Source organism: Formica exsecta, unplaced genomic scaffold (assembly GCF_003651465.1).
Source record: "Formica exsecta isolate Colony F162 unplaced genomic scaffold, ASM365146v1 scaffold512, whole genome shotgun sequence".
Lineage (NCBI taxonomy): Eukaryota > Metazoa > Arthropoda > Insecta > Hymenoptera > Formicidae > Formica > Formica exsecta.
This window is the reverse complement of record NW_021852364.1, coordinates 572978-586877: the sequence shown is the minus strand read 5'-3', so window position 1 is coordinate 586877 and position 13900 is coordinate 572978. Positions and strand designations below refer to the sequence as shown.

Below are 13900 nucleotides of genomic sequence, written 5' to 3'. Positions count from 1 at the left end.
GGAAAGAGTTAGATGATAGATGACGGCTCTTTAGGGAATTTCTTAAATCACGATCTAAAGATGTCATCTTTTTCGCGCTGTTCACAGTTCACGCTCCGTCCAGATATTTTCTACGTCCATGCATGGCGTGTGTCATGTCCTGTCAGAGCTGCGAATAGTATATGTTATATTAAGAATTCTTTCGTTATTTATCTAATTATACGCATATATGCTCATTGTATAATAAAGTATATACATATATTGTTTAAATAAAAAGAATTTCGTAACATTCACGGGAGCATCGCAAAATGTTGACTCCACGCTTCAAAATCACTCAAACTGATGCAGAAGTCACGATAACAATGCACGCTCCGTATGCCAATATAAAAGATACAGAAGTATACGTCGATGGAACAGATTTCAGATTTTTTTCCACTCCCTATTACTTGAGGTAATTGCGCGAATTAAAACCATCATCTAGAAACCTGACTATATTGCGAGTGATCTCTTGATCTCTATATATAGGATATATACTGAATGATTTTCGTAGATTACAATTACCAGGTGAAATAGAGGAAAATAATTCGTCTTCTGGTTCTTACGATTGCGAAAAGGGTGATTTTACTTTACATTTCTCAAAAGTGAATAAGGGAGAACACTTTGAAAACTTGGATATGATAACTGTTCTTTTGGCACCACCAAAAAAGAAAAGTACTGTCATTCCTAATATTGAAGTAATTGGTAAGTTATAAACATGATATAAAAAAATATACATTTTTTGTATTCTCTAGACATATATTGTGTGTGTATATATATATATATATATATAATATAGCATGGTATATATAGTTTGTGATGTATCTCTTTCACTTAATTTTAGGTAATCCATCTACAAATTCAGCGAATATTGACGACAGTTTAAATGACAATGATACCACAAATAATGATGATCCTGATGATAACTGGTTCATACCTCAGAATAATCCATCAGAAAATGTAACTGTTCTTATAGGCTCTCCAAAGTATGGTTTTGCGAATAAAATATCAGGAGCTTTAACTGCTTTTGAGGTATATTTTTATAATATTTTATCTCTTGTGTGATAAAATTTATTGTTAATTCATTTATTATAAGCATGTAAGATATGAATCTTTTCCAAAGATTTTTTTATTAAGATTAAATTAAATTGATTATACTGTATAATAATAATATATATTTTCCTGGGGGGAAATTTTAAGGCAGCATGGATTAAGGAAATAATAGATCTTCCCACCCCTGATACAACTCCTGAAGCAGAAAGAAAAAGTTTGCAAGAAAAATGTGAATTGGAAGATTTCAATGAAGAACATTATATGGCAGATCTTATGGAGCCAGAATGTACCGAATCATATATAGCGTATACAGCAGAATGGGATATGCTGCAGAAAGACAAAGTTACATTTAGCGAAGCTGAGATTGATCTATTAAAAGATCTTCCAAATAAGGAATATTTATTAGATGCTGAAGATATAAAAAAGTTATGTTTAAATCTTATTGATATTTTATATGCCAGTTGTTACAACCATCGAACTACATTAGGAGAAAATACTGTAGAAAGCAGTTGGACCATTAATAAGCTAAGCTCTACATTATGTTGGTTCCAAGTATGTTTATTAATTAGTGATGATGTCTCTTTTGTGAAAAGGTATCTAAAAGACTAATCTATCAAATATTTTCAGAATTTTACTTCTGTGGATGAAGTTATTACTGCATGCTTCCGAAGATCACTTTGTTATCCACTTTACAGAAATTGGGAGCTTTCTATGAAAGTTTTCGAAGATGTTAAAAAAGCTCTCACATTAGGTCAGTATAAATTGGGATATGTTAGGATAACTGTTTCTCTTGGTAAGTTTTTACTACTTTAAACATTTTTATGTACATGCAGGAAAGAAATATATTATCAAAGTCTTCTGTGAAATACATAGTCTTTTTAACAACTCGTATGAACCAAGATACATATTAAACCAATTATACATAAAGGACTTTTTAATTTGGCTGCAAGCATCTCCTGAATCATTAATAGAACCACTTCACTCTATGTTAAATAATGTAAGTTAAAAAAAATTATATTTATAATATACTTATTTAGCATTTCTATTATTTTCTTTATATCTAAATTTTTATTATCTTATAAAGATTCATCCAAGCAAAGCAAGCATGGGATTGGATTTAGTAGAACTGGAAGTGGCAGCTTATTCTGTTCAAGAAGAGGGACTTGTTATAGAAAATGCTGTTCATGAGATGGTTGGACAAATCGATGAATTGTGTTTAAATGATTCTGAGAAAGAAAAGTAAGTACAGAGTTAATATTTTATAAAGTTTCTCGAATTTTGTCTTCATATTTTATATACTCTATAATTTTGTTTTAAAGGCCAAAGAATATATATCATGTTAACAAACAATTTTTTAAGCATTTGTAAGTATTTTTATATATATTTGGTTTGATTGTTAACAGCTGTCTTTAATATATGTGTGTGTTTAACATTGCTAACATTTATTCTTTGTGTATTATTTCTAATATTTATCTAATATTCACATTTAACTTATATTATCTTCATGATGTGTAGATGATATCTAATTTTTTTGATTACATGTTACATAATAACTAATACTCGACATAATTTTAATTTAAAAAAAAAAAAAAAAAAAAAAAAAAAAAAAAAAATACTTTAAGAAAAATATTGCGAAGAACGAATTGCGTCGTGAATTACGGAAAAAAAAATAGAACTGACCGATGCACGTACTGAATAAAAAAAAAAAAAAAAAAAAAAAAAAAAATACTTTAAGAAAAATATTGCGAAGAACGAATTGCGTCGTGAATTACGGAAAAAAAAATAGAACTGACCGATGCAAACGCGGACGTACTGAAAGCCGCGTCGAAAAAACGTTAGTAATGGGTAGTTTGCGCTTGACATATCGCTTTTAACGGGTAGTCTCTCGGAGACACATGGATTTCCGGCGAAAACGAATTGGCTAATTACATACGTACACGATGCACGAGAAGTGCCAGATGCCACCGTCATGCACTGTCACTACAAGATGGTATGTGCATTTTATTGTAATTTCAATGCATTTCGGCGAATTCTTTGTGTGCTATGCCACACAAATGTTCCGGTGGCTTATAGTAATTTAACAGAAATATTAACAAATTGTGTAGCTTGCTTTGAATTTTTGGAAAGGCAGGGGATACGCGGTAAAATTATATTCTTCGTATTTTTATAATTTTTTAATCGCTGTTCTTTACCCATCTACTTTTTTCTTTTCTCTTTTCGTGTAAATGTAACTATGAAATGTTATCATCGTGTATAGTTTGATTTCTTAATTATTGATAATTTTAATACAACATTTTAAAATATTTAATATTATTATTTAATACAATATTTTCAAATATTGTATTAAAATTATTAATAATTAAAAAATATAATAAAAGAAATATTTCTAAGAGATGTCTATCATACATATTGTACAAACTCTTATGTTACGTAATTTCTCAGTCTGAATGTGCAATAAATATTATTATTGCAGTTTAAACATCAGGCTTCGCTAATTCGGGCAAAATTCAGACAGATTTTCTAGGTGACACGAATTCTACCGAACCGTTAGTAACGTTTTAGTGACATTTCAGAAGGATTAATTCCGATGAGTTTACTCGTTAGGACGCTGGTTTAATGGCAGTCGGAAAGGGATGCAGCAAAACGTTTCATTATTCGGCGTTAGTTTGCCATTTTCCGCCAACTCTCCTCATCAACGTCGCGCCACGCGCACAAGTCTCGATGCAGGGATGTCATCGGATGTACACACACGCACATATACCTACATACATACACACACTTTGATATCATCCGCTGATAATCACTTCTCTCGTCGGGAATTCGCGGCCAAGCAAGAAACGCATTAACATCAACATTGTTAAGCCGCAACGTTAACGAGCAATAGGTATTTTAAGTCACGTGTTTGTTTCTGCGCTGCGATTCTATAGCGATATCATATACTACAAAGTCATTGCCAGCTAATTTACTGTACCATTTGATGAATTCTCGCGACGGATTAGATGCAGAACTATCTCTCTATCTATCTACCTATCTATCTTTTCATACATTTGTTGTGTGTGCCGTAAACATATTTTTGGGCATGTTTTATAAGAATAGATTGCTTCCCCCTGAAACTATATATATATATTTATATATACATATATCGTTCATTTGACCAATCATTGTCTCTCGTTTTTTTTCTCATTTGTCTCTCATGATTTACACTTACTCGTGCGTGTCTCCTTCTTCGTTTTTTTTTTTTTTTTGGAGTTACTTCGTTTCTTCGCACCGGATTGGCTTTTTTCAAAATTTTTCTTTGGTCTCGTTTTTTCGTTGCTGTATGCGTTCCGAGTCAGTCAAGTAGTTGTGACCGCGAATGCGATCGAGCAATTATAATTTCCGAATTTGCCTGACTTGGCAAATCGAGCGTATTCAAGTATGTCACATGTACATACATATTTCGTTTTTCAACACTCACGTTTGGTTGTTATCAGTTTTAAATCACTACGATTCACAATCTTGGTTCGTCGCCAGGACACGCATACTCATCCAATTCATCGACATACGTTCCATGAATGCCGTAATTAATTTTTGGGCATGTTTCGTCAGTTGCTTATCTTGCGTTAGGTTACGACGTGTGCAATCACGTTCTTCTGTTCTTTTTTCCTCCTCGTTCTTTTGTTTTTTCATTTTTCTTCGAGAGCGTAGTGTGTTCTCGTAGTGTCATTTTGTCGGCGACAACCTTTTTTTGTGCGCCGCTCGACAGCAAGTTGTTGAGCAACAATTTAGATTGTTGAGTTTATGATAGTTAGAGCATATTTTTAATTGCTGGAATCACCGTCTCGTATCACGTCGGGCAGTATAGTGTAGTGTGATTTATATATATTTTTACTTCTCCAATTAAAATTGAACGAGCAAAAGCATTTGCTGATTGATCGGCGCCGCTACGTGACGCTCGCGGATCGAAACGCTCACGTGTATCGTCTGGGGCGAGGATTTCTTTCTCTTTGTCCTTTTTTCACATGGAAAGGAAAGAGAAGGATATTATGGATTCACGAGACTCGAAATGAAAACGATTCTACATCCTTCTGGCGAGTGAGCTGACACCGAGATTAAACTTTTGCAGTACGATTTTATTGTCAAAAAAAATATATATATATAAAATAAAATAAAAAATATAAAAATATAAAAAAATCTTTGGGAATAATCAAATAATCAAATTATCACAAATCAAATATCGAATTTCTATGTGCTCGCGTTAAGAGAAAGATTACTTTGTATGAAATCAAAAAATTTTTCGATAAAATCGTATTGGAATTGATTAACGATACGCTCACGTGTACACTCATAATCACACACACAGACACGCATAAAAAGACACACATTTGCATCGTCACCGCGCACCAAGGGTTGAGGAGCGGTTATGCACCGAGTGGGGATATAAGATCTACGTTCTCTCTCTCTAAACTTTGCCCTTTCTACCATAACTTTTGACTACACGCGCCGCTCTTGTGCGACAATCTTACCTGTACAAGCTCGCTTCTTGTCCACATACTTAACGTAGTTGTACGCGTGTACCTTACACGTACGTGCGCACATTCACATACTCACTCACACGCAAATTTTCGGACTAAAGGTCACGCTTATGAGCTGTACTATACTGTTCCTATTATACTAACCAACGTCACGCGCGCGATGTATAAACTACTCGTGGCGAGAATGCAATATCGTCTGTCAGACGTCGTCCACGTATAACGAGCAATTAAAATCGCCGTACACAAGCCGCCATTTGTCACGGGCACGGGTTGCGCTATTATTCTGACAGTAATGTGAAAATTCTCCGAGATTAACATTTGGCTTCGATAACACCGTTAACGAGCAATCGGAATTGATCAGCGAAAAAACGCACGGTGATGTGGGTTTATTTTACCTGCCTCGATCATGATTAATAAATATCGAATTAAATTCCGCGGAGAAAAAAAAATTCAGACATTATTCAAACGACCGATCAATATTAATACTACGAGATTCCATTTTCAGATGAGCTAACATTTAATGTTGCGTAATTTCGAGAATGAACCAAGGATAAATTAATGATTTTTAAAGCAACAGGGCAAACTTTTCTTTTTCGCACAGTTCAGTTTCAGCGAATACATTTTTTTCATGAGAAATTTATTTGAAAGTACCAAAAGTGCAAAATGTGAAAATTGCAAAAGAAAAGTGGATGAATAAAAATCGAAAAGAATTTCGAAAATTCCATTTGGGCGATTCAAAAACATGAATATTTACGTATGTCGATATAAATTTTAGAAATTTAGTATACATGTTTATCAGTATTTACTCCTCCAAAGATTTTTTGTATATATATTAATTAATACTATGTGTGTTGTAAAAATCGATTTTAAATATATTAATAATTTTATTTTTAAAAATATTTAGATTGAAAAAATTGATTATGGCTAGCGCCAATCTTGATTAGCGCACACAATCAAAAATCGAAAGATTAACACACGCGTTATCTGGTCACGTACAGTTTATAATGGCACTGATTTATTTCCCAAAGATGAGAAACATAATAAATGGCAGTATTATTAGAATCTTTTGTATGATCGCTTGAAATTTTATCGAGTTGCATCGTCACATCCCAGGACATTAATCGCGTGTTTCAAAACAACTTCGATATTTTGTAGATATTAATCCACACTATATATTCCGCATTTTAAACGAATTTTAAATGAATGTTGCAGGCGAGAGCTTCGATATTGCAAAAATTATGTTTTGAGCAAAATAATTTCGTTACGGAATATTTAATATAACCGCTCGATCTGATAGTGCAAAAACCGTTATTTATTTGATATAATATTTACTATGTCTCAGATTCTCTTTTTCTTTCCTTTTAATGATAAATTCGTTGGCAATACTGCAGTCGATTTTATCTTAGAGGAAATTTAACTGAGCTATCATCTCTCTATCGTGTTTTTTAAAAATATTTATATTAAATATGTATATTTATATTAGTATATATAAAATAAAAAAAAATTTAATTAAATATGTAATTAAATAAAAATGTCTTGAAATTGATTAAAATATAAGATACATTATAACGATAAATTTACTTCAGCATAGTTGTTTATTTTGTCATCTGAAGTAATTAAAACCTGACTTGCAATATAAGAAGATCAAATTTTAAAGTAATATGTTTATATATTATAAATAGAGATAAATAAAATAATTGCAGCAAAGAATCCTAAGTATTTTTGCATATATTGCTATTTTATAATCGTGCTTGTTGAACATTCACGTTCACATTTAAGTTTCGCTGAAAATATGTTTTGGAATTCAATATTGATCAAACTGTCGAGTTGAATATGAAAACGCGATGCGCACATCGCATACCACTCGAATGCCATTTTTTTCATATTCCGTTAAAATACGACAAAGTATCCTTTGCGATTTTTAATGGCCGAAAACATTCGTGTGTCAATATTACTGTCCATTCGTTCAATATATCGGGTTATTCCTCGTCACCGCTACCAGTAGCGTAGCTCTCGATAACCTCGCGGATTTTTGCACGGCAAACGTGAAAAATCGTAAAAAATGTATTGCGCGATATGGATGGCGATAGTAAATAAATTACTTACGTCTTTGATATCTATTTTATCACTTGCAGATCCGGGGAAAGTCGCTGTGAATGTGTTGGATATATATACGAATATAGAAATAAGTTTGTTTAATATTACAAGAGAATTTTTTTACCAAAGTAAATCGATTACGTAATTAATAATTTTTTGATAATGTTCATCTTTGACATCTTTAAGATAATTGATGACATGATAAAATTTTAATATTTTATAAGAATATTCTTTTTAATATTCCGCGATAAATTAAAAATTACGGTATTAGAAACTACCTTTTAACGTTAACAGATAACGTAAAAATGTTCAAATAAATGTGATTCATGAATTAAAATCCCACTTGCTGGCTGTTACTCTCAGAACGGAATAGATAGTATCACACGGATTTTATGTTAGACCGGAAAAATATGGTTGATAAAAGAAAAAAGAAAAAAAAAAGATACTATCAGGATTAAACATAAAATACGTCGTGCCATGCCAGTTTTGCCGTCTCTAGTAAAAAGATGCCAACATTTTTCACAGAAAATCCTTCCATCCGTACATAAAAGTGCCATTTCCCGCAATTTGGAGATACTCTCGCCTATTTAAATAAAATTGGTCGTAAAACGTATTCGCAGGAATATTTCTGCTACATTTTTCGAACAAAATCTTTTTGCGCTTTAATGTAATGTTTTTAGTAAATCCGAATGTAAATTCGTTTTGAATCGCGCGTTCGGAAGAGACGTATCGTTTCCGGGACGAACGTGATTTAAGATCTCCGGACGAAGTTTTAAGGATATCCTTAGGAAATGATATTTTAATGCTGGAACTCACTTTCCATTTGAAGTTAAGCGAGGAGGATAGGAGAGATAGTGCACGTCTCTCGCAATATCTTGGTTCGAGCAAACTTAACATGGGGACGTTCAAAATGTAACACGACGCGATTTAAATGATTGAGCTCCGGGCAGAACACGAGCACTTAACAGATCTTTGCGTATTCACAAACGAGCTCGTTTCGCTAACAGCGCTACCTGGGAGAGCGGTGTCTGAAGATTGAATCTTTTAAAGATCTCGTTAAGCGCGATGTGCAATAGCTGAGATGTTTAACTTCCGAAATTTATATTTGCACAGCGAATGTTTAATTTAATTTTTGCGGGTTTGCTTCGTCTACATAAAATTTTATATGTATAGAAATTATATATCGTGTTTAAGTATATTGGAGAGAGACATCTTGAAGTAGAAAATGCAAACGTAAGTCGCGATATTAATCGCATTAGTATTATTGCACAATTATTAAATCGCGTATATTATGGTTTGGAAAATTAGATTCTCGAAATTGTGTTATAAAAAGACTTACCGAGATTGTGGCTTAAAAATGTCGACCGCGGAAAAGGTATCGAACAGCACAACGTAATCTGCGAATAAGAGTACAATAATATGCAACAGAAATTAATAGCAATTTTGTTTTACTCGCATTTATATAAGATTTCTTTTATTTTGTAATATTTGTTTTTTATTTTAGTAACTTCTAGTACTATATTTGCAATATCCTTCCTGCAAGAAGTAATAATTTTGTAGTTGACATTTATATTGGTACTTTGATATCCGTAATTTGTATGTAATAAAAGAAGCAGTCTGAGAATTAACTTTTTTATTTTTATAAGCAGCCATTATATAACACACTCAATACACAAAGTGTGGATTACATCCGGACAATACGAGATTTATTTTTGTATAAACATTATAATAGAAATATATTTTCTGTCGATTTAGAGATTATTCTTTCTTAACATAAACTTAAAGATAAATTTATTAATATTATTAATATTAAAGTTTAATAATTTTTAGAAATGAAATTATTTTAGAACTCGTAAAAAGACAAAAAAGTTCAATCTTTCAATTAATTTTAAATAAATTTCATTCTAATTCAATTAGCAAATATCATGACATTTCTGACAGATTGACAATAAATAGTTTCGATAAATAAAATCGTTTATGAAATGAAATTCTCGCTAAGAAAAAGTCTTGAAAAACTCGTCTAAGAATTTATTTATTTTTTGGTTTGCATCTCGTGTTTCTCCTCTTTTTAAAACATTTTATATACAAAGTTGTTCCTAGATTCAACTGTAATTTTAATAATAAATCATTTTATGAATTTAGAATTAATGCTTTCCATAAGAAACATTCGTAAGTTTTTAAAATGTGATATATAAATATCTCAAGAGTGTACAATTTCATAAAGATAAATTAAATAATAAAACGCGATAATATTTCTAATTAAATAAATAAACATAAATTTTGATCAGAATCAATTATTAAAATTATGGTCGACGGTTTCGGAACATCGTAGGGAGACGTCAATGCCGTGCCCGTATATAGTTGACAAATGGCGCTGTCAATTTCGATCGCGTGTCCTTTGAACCAGGGAGAGATCCCTCTCAGGAGACCAGAATCCTTCCGTATCAGTGGGCATTTCATGGACGTCTAACGGATGACACGACGGCTGTGTACACGCGGTGCGTGGTTCATACCCGCGGAACAAGGAAACGCACGCATCACACGCATATTACACATATATATACACACGCAAATACACACATAAACGCGCGCGTGCATAGACGACAAACAATCGAACACGTAATAATTGAGCATGCAATACAGTCATGCGATACGTTCGATCAATGAGCTGAGCTCAAATACATGCAAATAATTAAATCAGACTGTTATAGATTTATTAAGGGAGAAGGATTAATTAAGTTGTGTGAAAACATTCCCTGATAAAATTTAATTTATACTTCAAACGAATTAATTTATTCGTTTTCTTAAAACTTTGAAAGGACCCAATCTCTCTAAGAAATTAATTTAAAAATTTTGCCACACCCTGTCTTAGAAATCCTTGTAAAAGATAAATGAGATTATAAGAAATTAATATTCCATTTTATTAATATTCTTAATCTGATTAAATAATTTTAACATCAAGAAATATATATATATATAATTTGAAAATGTTTATATTTATTCCATTTTAATTGTAATATATCTTATTATAAGTTCAGAAATATTTAGATAATTCAAGAATGTGTGATTACATTAAATTCTGATTTCAAAGATTAGAAATTAATAACATTAATTACATAAATCCAATATATATTATATATTATTAAATTCTGATTTATTCTATTTAATGTAATCATTAATACAGGATGCTTCTGCATTTTAGAGAAGATAATTGAATTTATTCAAATCAAATTAGAGACCGGGCAATAATGCGCAATTGAAATAATTAATTAGTTTCAAACGAAACACTCCGCAAATCGCAAATTAGTAAATAAAGACTAATTGCACTTGATGGATTCTGCGTAACTTTTATTGATCCAAAGCGCGATAATTGCTTGAGTGAGATTTCCAAGACAGAAGTTTACTTTTGCATCTTTTATCCGATACTTAATCACGAAATTAATTAAAGTTTCATGTTATAGAAATAATTTTAATAATTCATCAAATTTTCAAATAACGGAACATTTAATGATGTAAATATTTACACATTGTGTGTACTAATTGACTCTGTTAATTAATGATTCGTTTTATATTAAATAACCCGCCGGGAGTTTATTTAATTGTTTGAAGAATATTCAAGTGTGTGTATGTGTGTGTAACCATATTCGAGTAAACAATAATATTTGCATCTAATGATAAATTATTTAAATAAAGACTTCCATTTATCTGTATTTTTTTCCAATATATATATAATTATATAGTACATTCTAATGTATTAACTGATCTATTCTTTTTCTAAAATATGTCAATTTTAATTAATTTTTATAGAATTTTTTCTCTACAACACTATAATATCTCTTCCCTATTTCATTACTAGCATATTTTACAGTTACTGCAAATCGAACTAGCAAATATATTTTAGGAAAAAAATAAAATAATAATGTGACCTTTTCCAGATAATAACGCTAATGTCTTATTCCAACGGGTCATTCTCCAAAGATCTTTCTTATATTTTTTTCCAAGGAATATCGGTTTTAACATTCTAAACTTACTAGTAATGGAACTGCCATGGCATTTAAATTGCTAAAAAGAACTTTGCGAATTTTACAAGTGAACTACTTGCATTATCGATCTACACATTTAAATGATAGCCCATTTTCTTTGGCATTATCAATGTGAACGTAACTTTATGCCACGGTATAATCTAACGGCATAATCTTTCGTTTATTGCCAGATACGTAAATGTTAAAAATATTAAATATAAAACAATTTGCAACTTTATCATTTGTTTAAACTCCAAACAGCTAATGTGTTTACGTTTTTTTACAAAGTAATAGATATGCAAGCATTTTTTAAAATAAATTCTAATAATTAAATTACAATTAATTTAAATTCTAGTAAGATTCTAATAAGATTTGCTTAGCTAGATAAACTTGGAATAAAATTATCCTGTGTCGAGACATGCAACGTTCCGTAAATTACATTAGTAAATTACATTAATAAAGACATTAACAAATAACAGTCTGATCGACTAATCATTCAATCACGAAGCTCAACTCTGCGCTCGAACAAGACTCGCGCGTTCTAACACGGCACATACAATGGAAACGTAACACTTCTGCTATTGAATTAACAACGGTAACAGAGTCGAGGATAGTAATTAGCTCGCGTGTGCAAACGGGACGAATGTAGCTAGAGCAGCAGATATCTTTTGACTGCGTCAACTAGGATTATGGCCGCTCTTCGGCAAGAGCCATCGCTCCGTGTGTGTGTTTGTGTGTTATATAATACGCGTATATATATATATATTATACGTATACAATTTTATATATATGTACACGCGCAGATGTGTGTTAATTAAGCGCACCGAATAGAGAAACGGAAGGGAAAAAAAAGGAACGCGGGCGACGACGGGAAGCGAAAAACGTGTTAGGTAAAAATGTCTCACTCCACTGATCGCTACGCATCTTAATCGGTATAATTTCGATACACGTTTAATAAACGTATTAATTTTCGATACACGTAGCAAAATCTATATCAAGTATATCACGAGACTGGAAATTAATTTCGCGCGTCTATAAAGGAAAACGGTGTTATGGAAGAATGAATTGATCCATATTGTGAGTAGTAGTTTTCGATAAATTCAGTTTGAGATTTCATGTCGCTGACCCAACTGTATATAAATCATTCCTTTTTTTATTTCGCGGATTAACTCACTTTTGCATAACGCTACTCGGAGATTCGCGATCGCCGAAATTATACCGGTTTCGAGCAAAGATAACCACGCAGACGCGATGAGCGTTTAATGTGTAGAGATCAGTGACATTTTGTTGTTGTGAAGTATTAAAAGAAATCGTCGTTTTACCTCATTATTAGATATATTGACACACCCTAGCGAAAGAGTCTCTTTTTTCCATAATGACGGTCAGGCGTTTAAAAAATAGTAAAAAAAAGAATCCCATTTTTTGTACTTGCCTCTCTCTCTCTTTCTCCTTCTTTCTGATCGTATACGTGTACGCTCGCGCGTATATGAAGCGTATGCGACACATCGCATGATGATATCTTTTATTTTAAGATTTATTTTTCCTCTCGTTATATTGGCAGTAACAATTAACAATAGTTTTATAGTATACATATATATATATATATACAGGATGCCCTGGAACATTCGTCGTTCCCTTTGCCTACGAATTCTTAGATAACGCAATAAGACTTTTTATCTTTCCACGACAAATATTTGATTGATAATAATTGAACGGTCGAATCAATGTTAAAATAAATTTGAGATTAATCAAAAGCGGAATAATACGTATAAATTATTGCTCAAAAATGTGCTGGAAAAAAAATATATTTATCAGTTATATTAATTTATTACAGAGTACATGTGTATATGTATGAATAATACGTATTGTTTAAAAATTAAATATTTAAAGTTCAAATAAATAATATAATTCGATGTATTTGCACTCTTGAATATAATCAAAATAATTACGTCAATATTTAATATCTTTGGCTAAAAAATTGTTACATGATATTTTTCCAAATGATATTGTTCCATTTATTGACATAAATTTGCATCTCAGTATTTCGAGTTAAATGTAGTTATATTCTCTAGAATAATAAATAATAAATGCAATCTTTAGAGAAATAAAACTTAATATTTCTCTATTTAAAGATATATATGATCTGAATACAGATGACAGTATCGGCAAAAGGGATCACGTTTAGCCGCGGGGCATTCC

The 13900-nt window shown here is 31.5% G+C and overlaps 2 protein-coding genes across 5 annotated transcripts in view; both read left to right on the top strand.

Moving 5' to 3' along the window:
* LOC115241810 (neural-cadherin-like) overlaps positions 1–13900 on the top strand; it is a 196753-nt gene that overhangs the window by 8407 nt on the left and 174446 nt on the right. Inside the window, exon 1 of one of the 3 annotated variants that reach the window (XM_029817741.1) lies at positions 9975–10177. The exons of the other annotated variants lie outside the window; for them this stretch is intronic. The gene's annotated coding sequence lies outside the window, so the exon portion shown is untranslated. Of the gene's footprint in view, positions 1–9974; positions 10178–13900 lie in introns of those variants that run through there. 3 annotated transcript variants of the gene reach the window in all.
* Positions 16–2632, top strand: LOC115241812 (protein SHQ1 homolog). Of its 2 annotated transcripts, none has more exons than XM_029817744.1 (8): positions 16–430; positions 530–720; positions 860–1047; positions 1216–1620; positions 1696–1819; positions 1902–2065; positions 2153–2307; positions 2388–2632. In XM_029817744.1, exons 1-8 carry the CDS (start codon positions 288–290, stop codon positions 2434–2436), a joined length of 1419 nt encoding a protein of 472 aa, XP_029673604.1. In that variant the 5' UTR covers positions 16–287; the 3' UTR covers positions 2437–2632. The 2 variants fall into 2 exon arrangements, with proteins under 2 accessions (XP_029673604.1, XP_029673605.1); XM_029817745.1 differs by having other exon boundaries at positions 289–430; positions 544–720.